We start from the raw sequence: 16,072 nt of genomic DNA on the forward strand, positions 1-16,072 counted from the left end.
ATTAAACAATGAATAGTGAAATAGGTCATTTTAATTAATTGAAATAATCAGAGGAGGACGGTGCTGAAAAATTACAGCGTAAATTATCTTCTTTTTTAATATTAGACGTTCATCAGATTGAATTGAGATAATGGTTTCTTCTAATGTGAATACCGAAATTTACATAAGAAAACAGGAAATATAACGAGTTGATGAGTTAATCTTTTCTTGAATAATTTTTCTTTGATCCTGAATATTAATTTATTCCTTTAACATTAGTTTTTAATCAGTTATGAATATTGAAACTTGCATAAAAAATTGATGAGTTAAATAAATAAAGCTGAAGAATTCTTTAACATGCTAAAAAATAATTATTTTTCAATACCTAGCCAATTAATAGTAATAGATTCTCTTTCAATAATCCACTGAAATGATTCTTTTTTTTTATTTTTCTTCTTCTTCTTTGATCTTAGAAGTTAATCAATTGACATCAGCTTTTATCAATTAAAAGAGGAAGAGAATTTTCTTTTTTATTTTCAATATTGGAATTTAAATGAGAAAGAAGCTTTCGTTCGATAATCCTGAGTATTAATCAGTTAAAGTAATGAATGTCCATCGAAACGTTCCTTTTCTAATGTAAATTTACGATATTATTTTAAACATCACTTTTTAATTTTAACAATAACTGTCCATCAATCACTATGAATTTCCATCATTTGATATATTAGTATTTTGGCTCATCCCTTCATGAATATTAAAATTTAAATAAAAAGGGAAGAAACGCAATAAATTAATGTGTCGACCTTTTAGATAAATTTTCGCCTCACGATCATTCAATATTTTTAATATTTTTACTTGAAAACAGTAGCTCTTTCATCCTTTGTGAAAATCACTGATAAATGAAAATTATGTACCAGAAATTAATATTAGAAAAACTATGAAAAATAACCCTTTTTACACCCTCCATTGGTACTTTATACGCACGTAAACAACGGGTGGCACTTATTTACACATGGGGGACCCCATTCACCCCGTAGCAACCCCCTTTTATTTACATCCTTCCACGTTAATAGATGATCACTTAAATACAACTTTTATCTCATTTATTTAAAGATACAAATAACAAAACGCTACATGCTTTTCAGTAATTCACAAAATAAAACTTTTTTTATCCTATCCCCATTACGAATATGGTTTTTAAACGAAATATATATTATAAAATAAATAACCATATATGTGTTTGACAACAAAGCTATACTGTTCAATATTTTTATAAATTTTGTGATACTTTAGCGAAACAGTTTAATATACCATTTCTTTTTTCTTATGCTAGTGCGACCATTCATTTTCAATACAATTGAAGGTTACAGAGAAAAAATGTGATAAACACAATTCTGTTGATTTCCTTATTTCAATATTATTTAATGATTTAAAAAATGTACTTTAACATAACATGGTTAAAAAGAAGAACAGCCTGTTCGATCCAAAAATATAATCCGTCTGAAGAGAACTAAGCTCCATAACTACGTTTAATAAGAAGATAGTTCAGTTACTATGTAAGTGGTTGAAAGGATTAAAAAATCAAAATCAGTTTAGAGAAAGTTAACGAAGAATTATTCGCACATCGTTAAAAACTATAAGATTACGATAAAATAGAAATTATACAAATACGAAGGATATATTTTACAAGCAAATATTGTCACAACCTAGTCAAAGTATATCTAATTATTTAGCAGCTGATCGCTGGAGGCCTGATTGCTTCAGCAGATGATAACTAAAGACTGATTGATAGAAGCCTGATTGCTTCTAAACTTGCTGAACGTTGATCACCGGAAACTCTATTTGTCGGAAGCCTGATTATTTAAAGAGACGCCAACTACAAGCCGGTTGATCCTACCAAATGCCAGTCTCCTTTGTACAATCTCAACTTGTTAATTCGACAACGCGTCTCGTGTACTTCGTTCTTATTCGCTTGTAAAACTTGACTGCGTACATAAAATTTAGTGAAATTCCAATTTTCTATTCAATTTGATCAGAACCTTCGATTGCCGCACTATACATCGAAGAACAATACCATTATTATAATTTTCAATAGTTAATTTTTGATAAAAAAAAAAAGAATAAATATTACTGGCCAACCAGTACATGAATCTAAAGAGTAAAAAAAAAGGAAGAAAGAAAGTCATTTACTTGGGAACACGTGTATGTCCTCCAGTCGAAACAGAGATACGTAAGCGCGATACACATGTAGTACATAGATGGTATTCAAATGCTCGTCGAGGGACAACGAGACGAACGAATTGAACAGAGAGAGAGAAAACGGAACAGTTTACCATGTAGTCCATACCGTGATATCAACACCGAGTTGTACCACATACAGTATCGCTCGCAATTATTTGAAAATGTAAAAATAATACTAAATACACATGTGCACGTACATAGTGTGTAACACTTAACATTTCGCGTTCAATATTTTGATATAACGTTTAAGTAACGTTTAATTTTAACACGAATGAAAATAATTTTCTTTTGCTTTTAGTAAATATGGAATATTTCTTATTCTATATAAAAGTGTTCAATTTCTATATTTACTTGGTACTATTAATCTATATTTACTGCTAAATTTCCACCTTTAATAAGTACCATCTTTCTTAATAAAACCACATTCACGAAATCACATTGAAAAGAACAAAAATATAAAATATACCTTCGCATCACTCATATTCTAAAAACAAAAAAATTCTTCAATTACAAGTTTTTATCACTCAATAGCCAGCCAGGATAAATACAGTAAATCATTTCCAATAACAATAAATAAACCCACACACATACCTAAAACTTTTAATTTAATTTAATTCCAAATGTACTTCATCCCTCAACTTCGTAACTCTGAAACATCAGAAACAAACAAAAAATTTATCTTTCGCCCTAATGGGATCAACCCTTCGTATGTCTACCAACCCCATTACTGATAAAATTAGAACGTCCCATGGTTCGAACAAGTACTACCGGTGTTATAAACTATATACATCAGTTATTTGAAAGTAAGTACCCGTATACACAGATGAAAAGTGATACATATGAGTATACATTAGTTGGAAGTTCGATCGTAGCTATTTCTGCTTGTATACACGCAACGGAACGATCGCTTTATCAGTAAACGGACTCTCCTCGCGGGGGGCTGACAGAAAGCGCGAAAAGGGGACATTTATTTCGGGAAATCGAGCAGTCCGATTATTAACTTCTCGTAATGGGTCGCGGCCCGGCAGGAAATTGAAAAATACGATTACGGAACTAGCTGGTCGCGAACCGATTCTCTTACCGGGCCAAATATCGCTTGCAGGTACCCTTTTGCCAAGTTTTTTCCAAACTTTTCGAAACGTGAAAATCATAGGAATTTACGTTCCATATAAAAGAGATTATCAACACTGTTATTGTTTATAGAAGGAAATAGTCTGATTTTTATGCGGCGTATGACTTCGTCGGATCATGATCGTTGTCGAATCATTTCTAACCCATATATCTTCTGGATTATCTTCGTGTCACTATTTTATTGGATTATTATATTATGTATAATATAACGTACATATTATTCGTGTTATTACACTATATATGAAATAACATAATATGATATTCCAATAAAGTAATGATACAAACATAATCCAAAGATATGCGTGTATTTAATGTACACAAAGTTTGGAATCATCGTGTATTCCACAGAATTTACAGAATTTAAAAAACAAAACAGCTTAGAATACTGTCATTGTCAGAAAATGACTCTTTGATCGAAAATGTTATACGACTAAAGGATATTGATTTGACTATGCAAAATAAATTCTATTTTTCATCGCTATTGAAATAAATAAGTCGAACTTCAATCATCTCTAATAGAGGTTCTACGAATGAAGAAAGGAAGAAAAGTTCTCGTTACATAAAGAATTCGTGGATTTTAGTTTGTTATCTATTATTCAGAGCTAACGACGTCGTTTCGGCGAACGAAGATTCCTCGAACGAAATACGCGATGGAGGAATTTCTAGGATTTCATAAAAATTTCGCACCTCTTGTTAGAAGAATCTGACTTCTTATGTCGCAAGAATTTGAATCCTTAAAGCGATACTAGAACAACAAATATGTACAAAAAATAAATGTAGCAGGAAGATTTAGAATCTTAAATAAAAAGATAAACAAGTGGAGAATGTAAACAACTAAACCAAAAATGTAAGCAAACAAATACAGAATGTAAGCAAAGAGAAATGTTGTATAACCCACGTGTACGAATGCATACCACTAAAACAACCAGTCTCTAATTTACGATAGATCTAAATATATTTCTACGTAAATATATTCTCTTTGGTGATACATTAGATCATGGAAAACATACTTGCCTCGAAGAAAACATCTTGAAACTTTAGACGTAACCATACATCACTCTTCCAACTTCCATAACGTAGATCAAGTCACACTCTCAAAATACATTCCTGAAATGGAAATTAATGTTCATATGCCGCTCAAAATTCAAACACATACGTTATGTCTCAAACACACTAAACATACTCGCCGCCTAAATCCACCAAGATCCAATCAAGCTCTACATTCCCCTTAATTAACCACCGCAGCGTCGTCGCTCATACACCTAATCACATCCTCCTGAGCTCACACTCGTCACCCGATCGCATCTCCAGTACCACGTGACCATAGTCACCACTCGTCATCGACACCTATACCAGAAGTACACTCTCTCGCGCGTTCCCGGAGGTACCAATAAGGAGCAATTAAACTTGGTGCAGACGAGACATACGATATTGTGGAAATTACACATATACATACGATATACAGAAATTACGTATTATCCGCATATATTATATATTAGATTATGTAATACGAATTTTGTCTTTTCCAGAGAAATGAAAAGTATTCTCGAAATTCAAATAATTTGCAAAGTTTCACTCGACAAAAAATGTTAGCACGTAAACCAGTTTTGTCAAGACCGATTCTATAATTTCCTGCCTGTACGATTTCGATAACAAAAATTCCTTATCTAAAATATTCGTAACAAGCATTTTAGAAAACAAACTGAATGATGTGTATAAGTTATAACAATAATATCATTAGATCACAAATAATAACGAACGTTGAATATTTTTATATTACTCGAGCATTGAAAAGTTTAGTTTTGTATTAACGACCTATCGAGGGTTCAAAATCCAAGATATTAATCGAGAGTTAATATACAAAACAATCTCCCACTTACGTTCCAATATTTTAATTATATTAATAAAAATATAAACTTTTATACTTACATATGTGTGCAGTCTAGTCAGAAGCTCTTCGATTGTATGCTCAGATTGTATCAAAAATTGAAACTTGTCGAATTGTGTAGCGTCAGCGCTATGAAATCGGAATGGCGCGAGACGTCGCATTCCTCGTCTGCACAGAGCCTTAGGGCGATATAGTTGCAAGCGACAAGATCTAATGGGATCACGGGTAATCTCTGCGACAGGCTTGCCAGCGCACCAAATGGACGAGGCTCGAGGGAGGATAGTGGAACGATAGGAGGCGACCGGTTGCGGCTGCAGCTGCGGCGTCGGTCGCTGCACCTGCAGCTGCAGCTGCGGCGACGAGGAAGCTGCCGGTAGCAGCGTGCAGACGGTGGCTAAAACATAATGCAGAGCACAGGCGACTACTATCAGAGGGCGCCGAGATGCTGTCCAGGAAGGAACGCGAACGCAAACGCGGACGCGTTGAGGATCAACGCTTCTGTCCGGGGAGCGGAGTTGTTGTGCTGTTGTTGTAGCTGCAGTACGGCAACATCTACCAAGACACCGGGATTACTGGCCAGTCTGGGTGTCTGCGTACTCGTGCTGGGTTACACGCTGTTGGGCGCGTTCGCGTTCATGGCGCTGGAAGGTGGCCTCAAGTCGGTAGGTCATCGCTTCTTTGGTAACGTTATCTTGTCCAAACGCTCTTTAGAAGTCTGCTATCATAATTGTATAAATGTACTCATATTAAATAAAGTTTTTATGTTAAGGAGCGTTGTATACGTAATGAAAAGAATGGAAAGAATTGCTAAAAATCTTGTGTATAAATCACCATAAAACAAACCAAAGTTAATTTGTAACCTAGTGATCCTTGAGTGACTTTTGTGCTTTCTTCTTTCAAAAAAGCCATATGTATGGATTATATATATATGAGTAAAATCTATTTGTTTTCCATGGTAGGATTCGGCGAACGACCTGCTCGTTCCCGGTTCCAAAAACGAAGGAGGATCGTACGTGGTACCCAGTATCGAGGATGACACTGCGGCGATGGAACTAAGAGCGCGCACCGTTGAAAGGCTCTGGAGTATCACAGAGGACTTGAACGTGTTGTACAAGGAAAACTGGACACGATTAGCAGCCAGGGAAGTGTTCGAATTTCAGGAGAACTTGGCACGAGGTCTCAGGAGGACTTCCTCGCAGTACGAGCCGATGGGATCATCCTCTCGCTCCAGGGACCATTCCATGGACAGAAGATCACATAGAAAATGGACCTTTAGTGGCAGTTTATTGTATTCCTTGACGCTGATCACCACTATTGGTAAGGATTACCAATATTTACAAAATATAGAATATATTAGTATCATTATATAATATTTCATGCAACATACCACTTATTATTAATTAAAAGTTTTTAACTTAAATGTATTAATGTTAACTTGTTTCTCCAGGTTAACAGGTTAATATTCATGGAATATGATCCATAATCTGATAAAAAATTGACAAAAATAAAACAGAGAACAAGCGTACCAATAAATTGTACAAAAATTGAGCTACAAAGGTAACATAACGCCTAGTCGGAAGCTTCAATTTATGTGACAATTTGAATTGACTGAGAACACACCCATTACATTCTAATAAACGCTCTCATATTCGATCAATCCTCGGTTGTTCCTTCGATAACAATCGATCGTAACACAATCGTTATCATTGGCGTTTCAGGATACGGTAGCGTGGCGCCTCGCACAGTCTGGGGTCGTTTAATCACAATAGTGTACGCTCTGGCTGGAATTCCCTTAATGCTGGTCTATTTAAGCACGGTGGGCGATGTCCTCTCAAGGAGCTTCCGTCGTTTGTATGGCAGATTGTGCAGGCCTCGAAATTGCACCAGGAAGCAACAACCGCCGCCACCGCCACCTCCTGTAGGTGGCATGATGAGCAAAACCTACAGATATGATAACCATGTCGACTCGAAATCTGGAAATTACTATTCAGCTAGCAGAGAAAGCTCCTGCGACGATCTAGGAACCAGAGGCACCAGCAGTGCCATCTTGTTGGACTGTGGAAGCGAGGGACTGCTTCATGCTACCACCAGCTCCACCGCAGCGCTTCAGGTATAACATACTTCGTTCGAAAAACATGATTTCACAGTAGAAAGTAGTGATATATTGGGGGAATATCGTCAATCTGCACCTGCGATGAGGACACTAGATGCTGTTGTAGAATGATCAGCCACGTTTCTGGAACAAGCAAAAATATAAGAATAAATTAGGAAAGTTACATATACATATGATCGACGGAATTGATTACAAAAAGCGAACAAATTATGTTTAACTGAATGTAAAGTAATACGAATAGAGGGACTCCGGTTCTATATCAAATAGAGAAAAACTATGAGAAGTCCCATGTGTCTTCGTTACACCTTTTCAAATCTTCAGACGCACTAATAAATTTTAATCACGAGCGTTCTTCTAACACAAATAACGAAACCATCAAAAAAAGATTACGAGAACTAGATATTGAAAAGTTACAACCAATATTTGATCCCAATTGCTATAATCTATTCCATATAATTCTTTGCCTTTCCTGAGGAATTGGTTGAAGTTGCGTCACTTTTGAAACACGCATATATAATGTCATAAAAACATATAAAAGCATATAAGATACGGTAAAAAACATTTTAATCTTTTCCAGGACGTAACATCAGGAAACAGTAAACGCCATTTTCACCCGTGCTCGCTGTCCCTGTCGACGAACTCGTCGCCAGGTTACGTAGTGGAAACGAATCCCGTGAGGATACCGATCAGTCTCTGTCTAGTAATCATGCTGATCTACATATGCGGTGGCGCAGTGATGTTCAATCGTCTGGAGGGTTGGAGTCTCTTGGAAGGTGGCTACTTCTGCTTCACCAGCCTCGGAACGATCGGTTTCGGCGACCTGATGCCCGTTGGACGAAATGCCGCGTCCGCCACCCTGGAGGAACTCAGCCTGTGCGCCTGCTCGCTCTACATACTCGCCGGGATGGGCCTGATCGCCATGTGCTTCAACCTCGTCCAGGAGGAGGTGGTACGCGTGGTCAGGGTCTTCGGTAGAACCTGCGGCATGTCGTCGGGGGTGGTGGTCGGACCTATCGGTGGTACAGGTATCCCTGATGCAGGCATTCGACGGGGAACCGCTAGATCGTTCCGGGCGAGAAACTATTTTACCCGGCCACGCTTTAAATTTCCTGAACGCTTTGAGCCTGGCGACGAAACATACTATTTCTACATACAGAACTGTGAATTTATAGTCAATTATTAAACATAGCGTTATACAATGACTTAATCGTAATATTATGCGTGGCAGTATTGTACGAATATAGATAATACTGTTTACGAAAAACATTATTTATTTATACGACAGTGCCGATGCGTCAAGTCAAGTCAAATCCCATCACGTTTCCTGGTGTGGTAGACTTGGAGAAAGACTCGTAAGAATTTTAAATATTTCAACTTCTGTCCATCACTGTAAAAGAATTACACAGAAATTTATAGCTTACTGTGATCTTGAATCTTCTCAAAAATACCACTATATTGTCCTAAGGGAAATTCTAAGATAGTTACAGCTCACAACGATCTTGGATATTTTCAAAAATATTATTAAAAAGATCGTCTAACGATATAAGCAGTTACCTTCTCTTCGCCCTCCATTTATCAAAACTCCAGTTTTCCAGCCCAAATGCGAAAGCTTCGTTTCCAACCGAACCCAGGCTCAAAGTGTCAAAGGCATCACGAACAAATGAGTCGAGCTCTCAATCGTTTGCACGTAGAGCGGTTCTGATCCACTCGCGTCGGGGATTTCGATCAGGCATCTTGACCACTCTGCATAACCCCTTCGTTTAAAAAAGCCAAAATGAAATCAAAATCCATTTCGATCGAACCAAAGACCGAAAACTCTCTATCCACCACAACCAGAAGGTCATAAAATCCTTTAATTCTTGATCAGGTGCCGGTCCTGGGCTCAAGGCCGACCTGGACGACGGAGGAGGCACCAGTGACTCGCGATTGTCCGAACAAGAAGAAGAAGCGATCGCCATGTCCATGGTGCCAACCTCCTGACAACATCAGGCCAGGAGTCCCGGGGATGGGAAACTCCTGGCCCACGCGTCCAACACTGCCATAAAACCATCGCCTGGTCATCATTCTCTACCACGAAAGAAAACGCCGTCTGAATCCAGAAACTCGTCGAGTCAACAATTTCAACGCGCCCAGTCTCTAAGACGCAGTTGTTTGTCTCCAACGCAATATCATCACCAGCATCATCAACATCGTCAGCAGGAGAGTTCTCTACATTTTGAGTACTTTGTGCCTAGGAGCGTGAGCGAGTTCAACCTGGCAGCAGCGGCGGTCACGGACATGGCTGTACCACCACCGCCTCCTTCGTCGGTCTTACGGCCCTCCTCGGCTCTAACACCGCCGATAGGTTCCGCATCGAATACAGCGTCGTCGAATCAGCCTAGGTTATTAGAATGTTCGGGAACCGCGACCAGGAGTCGCGAGAAGATGGTCACCTTCGAAGACGAGGGCGTGAACTGTGCCACCTCCACGCCCACCAGAAAGAATATTTCCGGGCTGGAGAACGTTTTCATGTGACGCTGCGATCATGGGTGATTTTGTGAAAAAAAAATCTAAGTTGGATGGAGTGTTCTGTGTTTCGATTGTGCCGGGAAAAAGGTAATTAGATTTCTGGTGGGAATTAAACGAAAGTGGAATTATTTTGGATATTATGTAGATGCATGGGCAATGTCGATCAATGAGGAAGGGAAGGGGGCAATTTAAAATTAGGAAAGAATTATGTATCTAGGAATATGTGTGTTTCTCCTGTGTGATCTAGAGGAATAAAACTGATTGGAGAGACAGGACATTCGTAAATGATTATAATTATACCGTTTCATCGTATTTTGTGAGAAAAGAAAAAGAGTACGAAGAGCATAAAGTGAGAACATTTTTTAGAGAAAAATCTTAGAAACATGAGTGGAATGCTCGCGTACGGATTTACAGGCTGTAAGACACGATCTTCGAACAACGAAGGTGTCTGAAACAAAAATCCGCGAATTCCGAGGTTTTTTAGGGTTATTCACCACCACGAAAGACACTAGATTTCTACCATTTACATTATAACTACTGTTACTATAATACTATTTAATATTCTTATCGCTGCTGATATTCTTCTTCTTATCATTATCGTTGCTAGATTACTCGAGACGGGCGGATTTTCTTCGTACAAGTTGTGTGAATTATCGAAATGTACATACGCTGCTGCATCGTCTCTTTCTCCCAAAGAACATTTCTTTTCTTTTCTAAATAACCACGTGTAAGACAATCGAAAATAAATTATTCGTATGAAAAAACTGAAATTTAACAAAAGTTAACTAATTATTCATAAATAAATAGTTATATAATTAATTAAATAATATATATAATTTCGACAGATATTTGATAATTTTATATTTGTTACAATATTTTATTTATCCGTTGAAAGATGTAGGAGAAAGAGGTAATGCGAAAAACGAAAGGAAGACACAGCCTTAAAAAATATGCCTGACAGGCGGTTCAATTAATATTGTTACAAAAAGACAAATGAATATAAAATATAGAAAAAAAGACGTGCTCGGTTACGAGACAGTCTATCCTAGTATAACTTTTAAGAGATTCATTTTAATCGAACTTCGAACACCGCTTAATTTTAATACAAAGTCGAATAAGCAAGTGTACGAATAAGACTATCGTATAAGTGAGTGATTGAACGGTGAAATTTATCATGGAAAATGAGAAAAAGAGAATGAAATATTTCAAAGGAACATCATCGGTATCGTATCGAACCAAACCCAGTCTTGCAGATAAATTTCCCGTGCGAATCGCTATGCTGAGAAATATGTCCCTAGATCGCCAAGCTGGATCGAGGCTCAACGAGTGTTCAAATACGCTGTTTGTACGCGTGTTTCTTTCTTGACATTCGCTAAATTTTCATTAAAGAGAGACAAAGTAAAAGTATCGAACAATCACAACTTGGACTTAGTTTTTTTGTAGTTTTGAACCCTTGAACTGACAGGTTATCGATAATTCGACGTAATAAAATGTTAATAAAGGAAACAGTAAGCATTTCTACACAGTATAAAAAAAAAATACCGCGTTTCTTCGTTTACATGTAACTGAGAAGTTTTATTTTTTATAAAATGATAGAATCTCTAAATTAAAAACAAGTAATCCGAAGTAAAGTTAGGAACAAGTAATAAAAAATTACTTCCTGTAATTCTGATCCATTCTCGTTTCCCCTTTATTATTCATTTCATCGTATTAGTTTTCATATATCGTTTATTGAGTTTAATATAGTACCACTTTGAAATCAACGTTTTTAGGATGCATGCTTATAAAAGTTTTACCCTAGTACTTATCGATTAAGCTCGTAATTTTTCCTGCGATGCATATTTGTCACTTATCTTCGTCGTCTTCCTCGCAATAATCCCATTCCTCTTCTTGCGAGTTTGACCTAAACAACGATGCTGCTGGGTAATCATCCGCTTTCGAATCAGAATTATTAAAGCCGCAAGAAATGTCACATAAAAATCCTACAAGAAAAGTAATTATTTTATATTAATATTTATTATACATACACAATTATGTGTGCATAGAAATGTTACTATATATATATATATATATATATATATATATACATACCATTATTTTTTTATAGAAAATAATATTCAAATAATTTGCACAGTGTATCTCAGTAGCCATGATACGATCGGTAAGGTAGTAAATTTACGTAAAAAAATAAATCGTAAATACAGAATGAAATTTCTTCGTACAATGTTTCTTTTTTGAGTAAAATTAAGTTTGAATATACATTCGCTTAGTATACATGATATTAACTAATTACCAAAATAGCGTGATTACTAAGCACCCTGTGTAATGTCACTCCAAAAAAAAATATTTTCAAGTCTAAGAAAAATACGAAAGTAAAACCTTTGATCTTGCTCATTAAATCTTCACCCTTTTCTTTTCCAGCTTCTCCTGCGTCTTCATCCGACTTTTGCATTACATTTTGATAAAAGGTGAGTCCAATGTCCATAGCGTGATTAATTATAAATTGAACGGTACAAAGAACCATGATGATCAATATCGGTAAACATAAAGTAGTTTCTACGTCGTCCAAGAAAAGATTCAGCCATTCTGGTAGCAAATCGCAGCTCATCTTCGATTCGTAATTTCATCAACAAAAGTCTTGAAAATCTTCGGTCTAACCCTTTACTTTCTCAAAATAATAGCAATCTTCTTAGACGCGTTTCGTTTTTAAAACACCGTTTTGTGTTTGCGAAACAATATCGTGAACCATATTCTTGTTAATTTAGCCGAAGAAAGAAGTCATTGCCGAAATACACTTGAACGTCCGTTTTATAGCACTGAATCGGTTCAAAAGCTGAATGTTTCGTACAAATCGATTATCGAATCAACTACAACTCTCGATTAGATATTAGAGCGCGAACGGATGAAAAATTTAAACGAAGAAGATTTCTATCGAAATCGATTTCAATCGGACGAGCGGATTCATTGCTTAGATCAAAAGATCGATATATTATTTTATTATAAATATACCTACAATAGTATAAAATGAAGTAAATTAATATAAACACTAGACTTGTTTTAGATCTAAAATGCAAGAGGCGCCTATATTTTGTCAAACATATTTTGAGAATGAAAAATTAAAACTTTGTGAAAATGTAGATTTTATCGTTCTGTAAAGGTATTTAACAACTGAAAAGCAATTTTCGCAGACCCTAATTTCTACAATTTTCGAAAGTCACACAACAACTGATTGGCACTTTTTCTATTCTTGAAGAATTGTATTATCGAAACCAATGTTTCTAATTGTAAATTTTGTAAAATCGGCCTTTTGTAAAAGCTATATATCATTTTACTTTTTATATGTCTATAAATATAATTTTATATGCCTTTTATACATAATTACTTTTTAAAGACAGTAAGATTTATGGTTACTATTATATGTTAAAAATTAATAAAATTTAATAATACAGATCAAAATAAATGCATAATTATAGTGACAATTATTAAAAAATTCATACCTGTCTATCTGAGACCGAAAAGTAGATATGAATCTTTCCGTAGAACCGTATAATTAAATAGGTTGCAGCGTGGAATACGATATTCTTGTGTATATTAGCGTGCAACCAAACAGGGCAGATACTTAATTTTATAAATTCTTGTATATACTAGTGTAGGTCACCTTCGGCATTTGGCCCTATCGTGCAGCGCCTGTGCTGTGAAGCAACTAGAACTACGGGTGTGAGCACTTTCATTTCCTCTCTATGTACAGGTTATGACATAACCTGTATAACATACCTAATAATATAACCTCCTATGTATTGATTACAGAACATTGTTTATTTGTTATATATATATATTTAAGATACAAAAGTTTGATATTATAAACAAAATTGTTACTGTTGTAAATAAATTTTTGATCTTTTTAACGAGATAAGATGTCTACTCGTTGGTAAGTATATATTTTTATAAAGGAATGAAATGGACATTTAAAAAGGCATTTGAAAATTATATATTAAGATGAATCATTTAACTATTTTGTATTTTATTGACATGGTTTTATCTACTTTAACAGGTACCCCTTGTACCAGAAAGGTAATCCACAACTCAGAATATTTCTTCCAAACTTTTGGTTGAAGCTTATAAAACCAGAACACAACCAACCAAAAAATGTAGTAGAGTTTCAGTGTTCTATGGAGATGACACAATTGGACGTGAAGAATTATTTAGAAAAAATTTATAACGTACATCCTGTTCATGTGCGTACTAGGATTGCTCTTGGAAAAACTTATATACCTACAAATTTTAAATTTGTTGCTAAAAAAGAGGACATGAAAATAGCTTATGTTACTCTAGTAAGTATTAAAATAAAAACTCGATTTTTAACAAAAATATATCTTCTTTATTAACATATACATTTTGTACGATTTCAGCCTAAGACTGAAACATTTACATTTCCGGATATAATCCCCGAAGAAGCTGAAGATAAAGATGAAAGAGGATTGCACGAAGCAGAACAAAACTTTAAGAACTTTGCAGAAAGGAACAAAACACCTGGTTTTCCCAGTTGGTTCATGACGTAAAATATCAAACGTAAATTTGCTAGTCTGGTACGACGATAAATGAAGTCTAACGTTGATCAAATTAATCTGTATTTTCCCTTTTTTATTCTTACATCTATTACAATATCTTAATATAAATATTTGGTGATCACATTAGAAATAATTGAAATAAATACTCAAAATAAATACAGATATACATCTAAATTTCAGTAACAAATTAAAAATATAAATTAGTATTGATATGATTATTTATACGACAGAATATTACACATACTTCATGATTGTACTAGAAATAATTGTGGAAATAAATGTAAAATGTGTACTTACATATCAATAACAAAATAAATCATTATGTATATGCATGTACATGTATAGTATAATGTATTATGTATTATTATGTAATTCACGTACTATTATGCAAGGTATACATTCTGTTTCCAGATGACTCAATATTCACTCAACATAAAACCATAAGATTTACATTTGGGACATTGTGGAATGTCAAACAAAAAAACTACCTGTAAGAAAGGAATGAATAATTAGGAGAAATTAACTAATAATTACAAATGGTAAAATGAAAATTTAGATAGAAAGAGTAGGTGCAAGTGATTTCTTCTGCTTTGTTTAAAAGTATGATATATCAAAGACAACATACCTGTGGATGAATTGGACAAAAATAACGTACTCTGCCCTTTGTCCAGTAACCACAAACATTACATAGCACGATAGTATATGGTCTATGGCAAAGGCACCTATCCGCAGGTAAATTGCTTCGAGCTATCCCTCTTCCTCTGGCCACTCTTCTTTCATAATTATTGTAATTCAAATTGACGTTCATTTTGATCGTCTATTCCTAATTAAATCATTCAATGTTCACTATCCAATATTTACAGCAAAAATATTTTTTAACAAGATAATAACAAATATAATACATATAGTACAATATATATATATATATATATATATATACAGTAAGAACAATTTGTATGTTCCTTATGAAATATGTCCAATATTATAGCAAACAGAGCACAAAAGAAAACTCGTTTCGATTTAATTGATACTTTCTAAAATGTGTTTGGTTCACGTTAATAAATATAGAGTTGATGAAAGACGCATTTCGAATCGTAAATTCATGACACAAATACCTATGCGCAAATATGATTCACTCGTATAGCTACGACACTTTTGGTGCTCTCAAGCAGCGTTTAATTTCCGGTTCGCAAGTAATAATCGTCTCTTTGTGACTCGCTTTTAACGCTTAATTCGTATCGTTTCAACAAAATAAAACGATACTCGTATCTACGCATCTAACACGTGTAAGAGGACTTGTTACAAGTCCCAGAAAATGAATCTTGTCAATGATAACAGCAAAAAGCCAAAATAAAATAATTTATAAAACCTTTTATATCTATACTATGTCTTCTTAAATATGTTCACACGGTACAATAATTTGTTTTTAATATACATACCCTTTTCAAGTTAACTGCTTTTTCGATGTGGCGTATAAGAAATAAACCACTATAAAATATGATCACACGGATTAAAAGGACAGTCGAAAATTTCAAAAGAATGAAATTATTTGATAACAACACAATTTGGAAATATTGCAAATATGAAATAACTTCTTTGTCGAATAGAAAAGCTAAATGATCAAATACGTCTTTCTCACTGTGA

General features: G+C 35.0%; 4 protein-coding genes and 1 long non-coding RNA gene across 10 annotated transcripts in view; 3 read left to right on the forward strand and 2 right to left on the reverse strand.

Moving 5' to 3' along the window:
* The window catches only part of LOC126925137 (potassium channel subfamily K member 18-like), a 31,947-nt gene extending 22,584 nt beyond the window's left edge, over nt 1–9,363 (forward strand). For all 4 annotated transcript variants that reach the window (XM_050740430.1, XM_050740432.1, XM_050740431.1 and 1 more), the window contains 5 exons: nt 5,481–5,901; nt 6,199–6,556; nt 6,958–7,349; nt 7,930–8,377; nt 9,220–9,363. In XM_050740430.1, coding sequence (XP_050596387.1) covers nt 5,644–5,901; nt 6,199–6,556; nt 6,958–7,349; nt 7,930–8,377; nt 9,220–9,332 — 1,569 coding nt within the window. In that variant the 5' untranslated portion in view covers nt 5,481–5,643 and the 3' untranslated portion in view covers nt 9,333–9,363. The remainder of the gene's footprint in view (nt 1–5,480; nt 5,902–6,198; nt 6,557–6,957; nt 7,350–7,929; nt 8,378–9,219) is intronic.
* Nucleotides 1,171–5,487, reverse strand: LOC126925183 (uncharacterized). Of its 2 annotated transcripts, XR_007713827.1 has the most exons (3): nt 4,535–5,487; nt 4,362–4,458; nt 1,171–4,096 (listed from the first exon to the last, which is right to left on the reverse strand). It is a non-coding gene; the product is annotated as an uncharacterized LOC126925183 (long non-coding RNA). The 2 variants fall into 2 exon arrangements; XR_007713826.1 differs by having other exon boundaries at nt 4,362–5,487.
* Nucleotides 9,333–11,281, forward strand: LOC126925082 (uncharacterized; the record flags this gene model as incomplete). The annotated part of the gene is made up of 1 exon (XM_050740249.1): nt 9,333–11,281. A coding segment is annotated over one exon (534 nt), but the record flags the coding sequence as incomplete, so codon positions are not given.
* Nucleotides 11,282–11,526: 245 nt separating this feature from the next.
* LOC126925173 (uncharacterized) lies at nt 11,527–13,498 on the reverse strand. Of its 2 annotated transcripts, XM_050740490.1 has the most exons (3): nt 13,358–13,498; nt 12,240–12,869; nt 11,527–11,842 (listed from the first exon to the last, which is right to left on the reverse strand). In XM_050740490.1, the coding sequence occupies exons 2-3, from the start codon at nt 12,466–12,468 to the stop codon at nt 11,706–11,708; spliced, it is 366 nt and encodes a 121-aa protein (XP_050596447.1). In that variant the 5' UTR covers nt 12,469–12,869; nt 13,358–13,498; the 3' UTR covers nt 11,527–11,705. The 2 variants fall into 2 exon arrangements, with proteins under 2 accessions (XP_050596447.1, XP_050596448.1); XM_050740491.1 differs by lacking the exon at nt 13,358–13,498 and having other exon boundaries at nt 12,240–13,341.
* A 139-nt stretch (nt 13,499–13,637) lies between these two features.
* On the forward strand, nt 13,638–15,801 carry LOC126925171 (probable 39S ribosomal protein L23, mitochondrial). Its single transcript, XM_050740489.1, has 4 exons — nt 13,638–13,788; nt 13,912–14,191; nt 14,270–14,446; nt 14,840–15,801. The coding sequence occupies exons 1-3, from the start codon at nt 13,775–13,777 to the stop codon at nt 14,417–14,419; spliced, it is 444 nt and encodes a 147-aa protein (XP_050596446.1). The 5' UTR covers nt 13,638–13,774; the 3' UTR covers nt 14,420–14,446; nt 14,840–15,801.
* Nucleotides 15,802–16,072: the final 271 nt, after the last annotated feature.

The sequence above is a fragment of the Bombus affinis genome, chromosome 15 (assembly GCF_024516045.1).
Source record: "Bombus affinis isolate iyBomAffi1 chromosome 15, iyBomAffi1.2, whole genome shotgun sequence".
NCBI lineage: Eukaryota > Metazoa > Arthropoda > Insecta > Hymenoptera > Apidae > Bombus > Bombus affinis.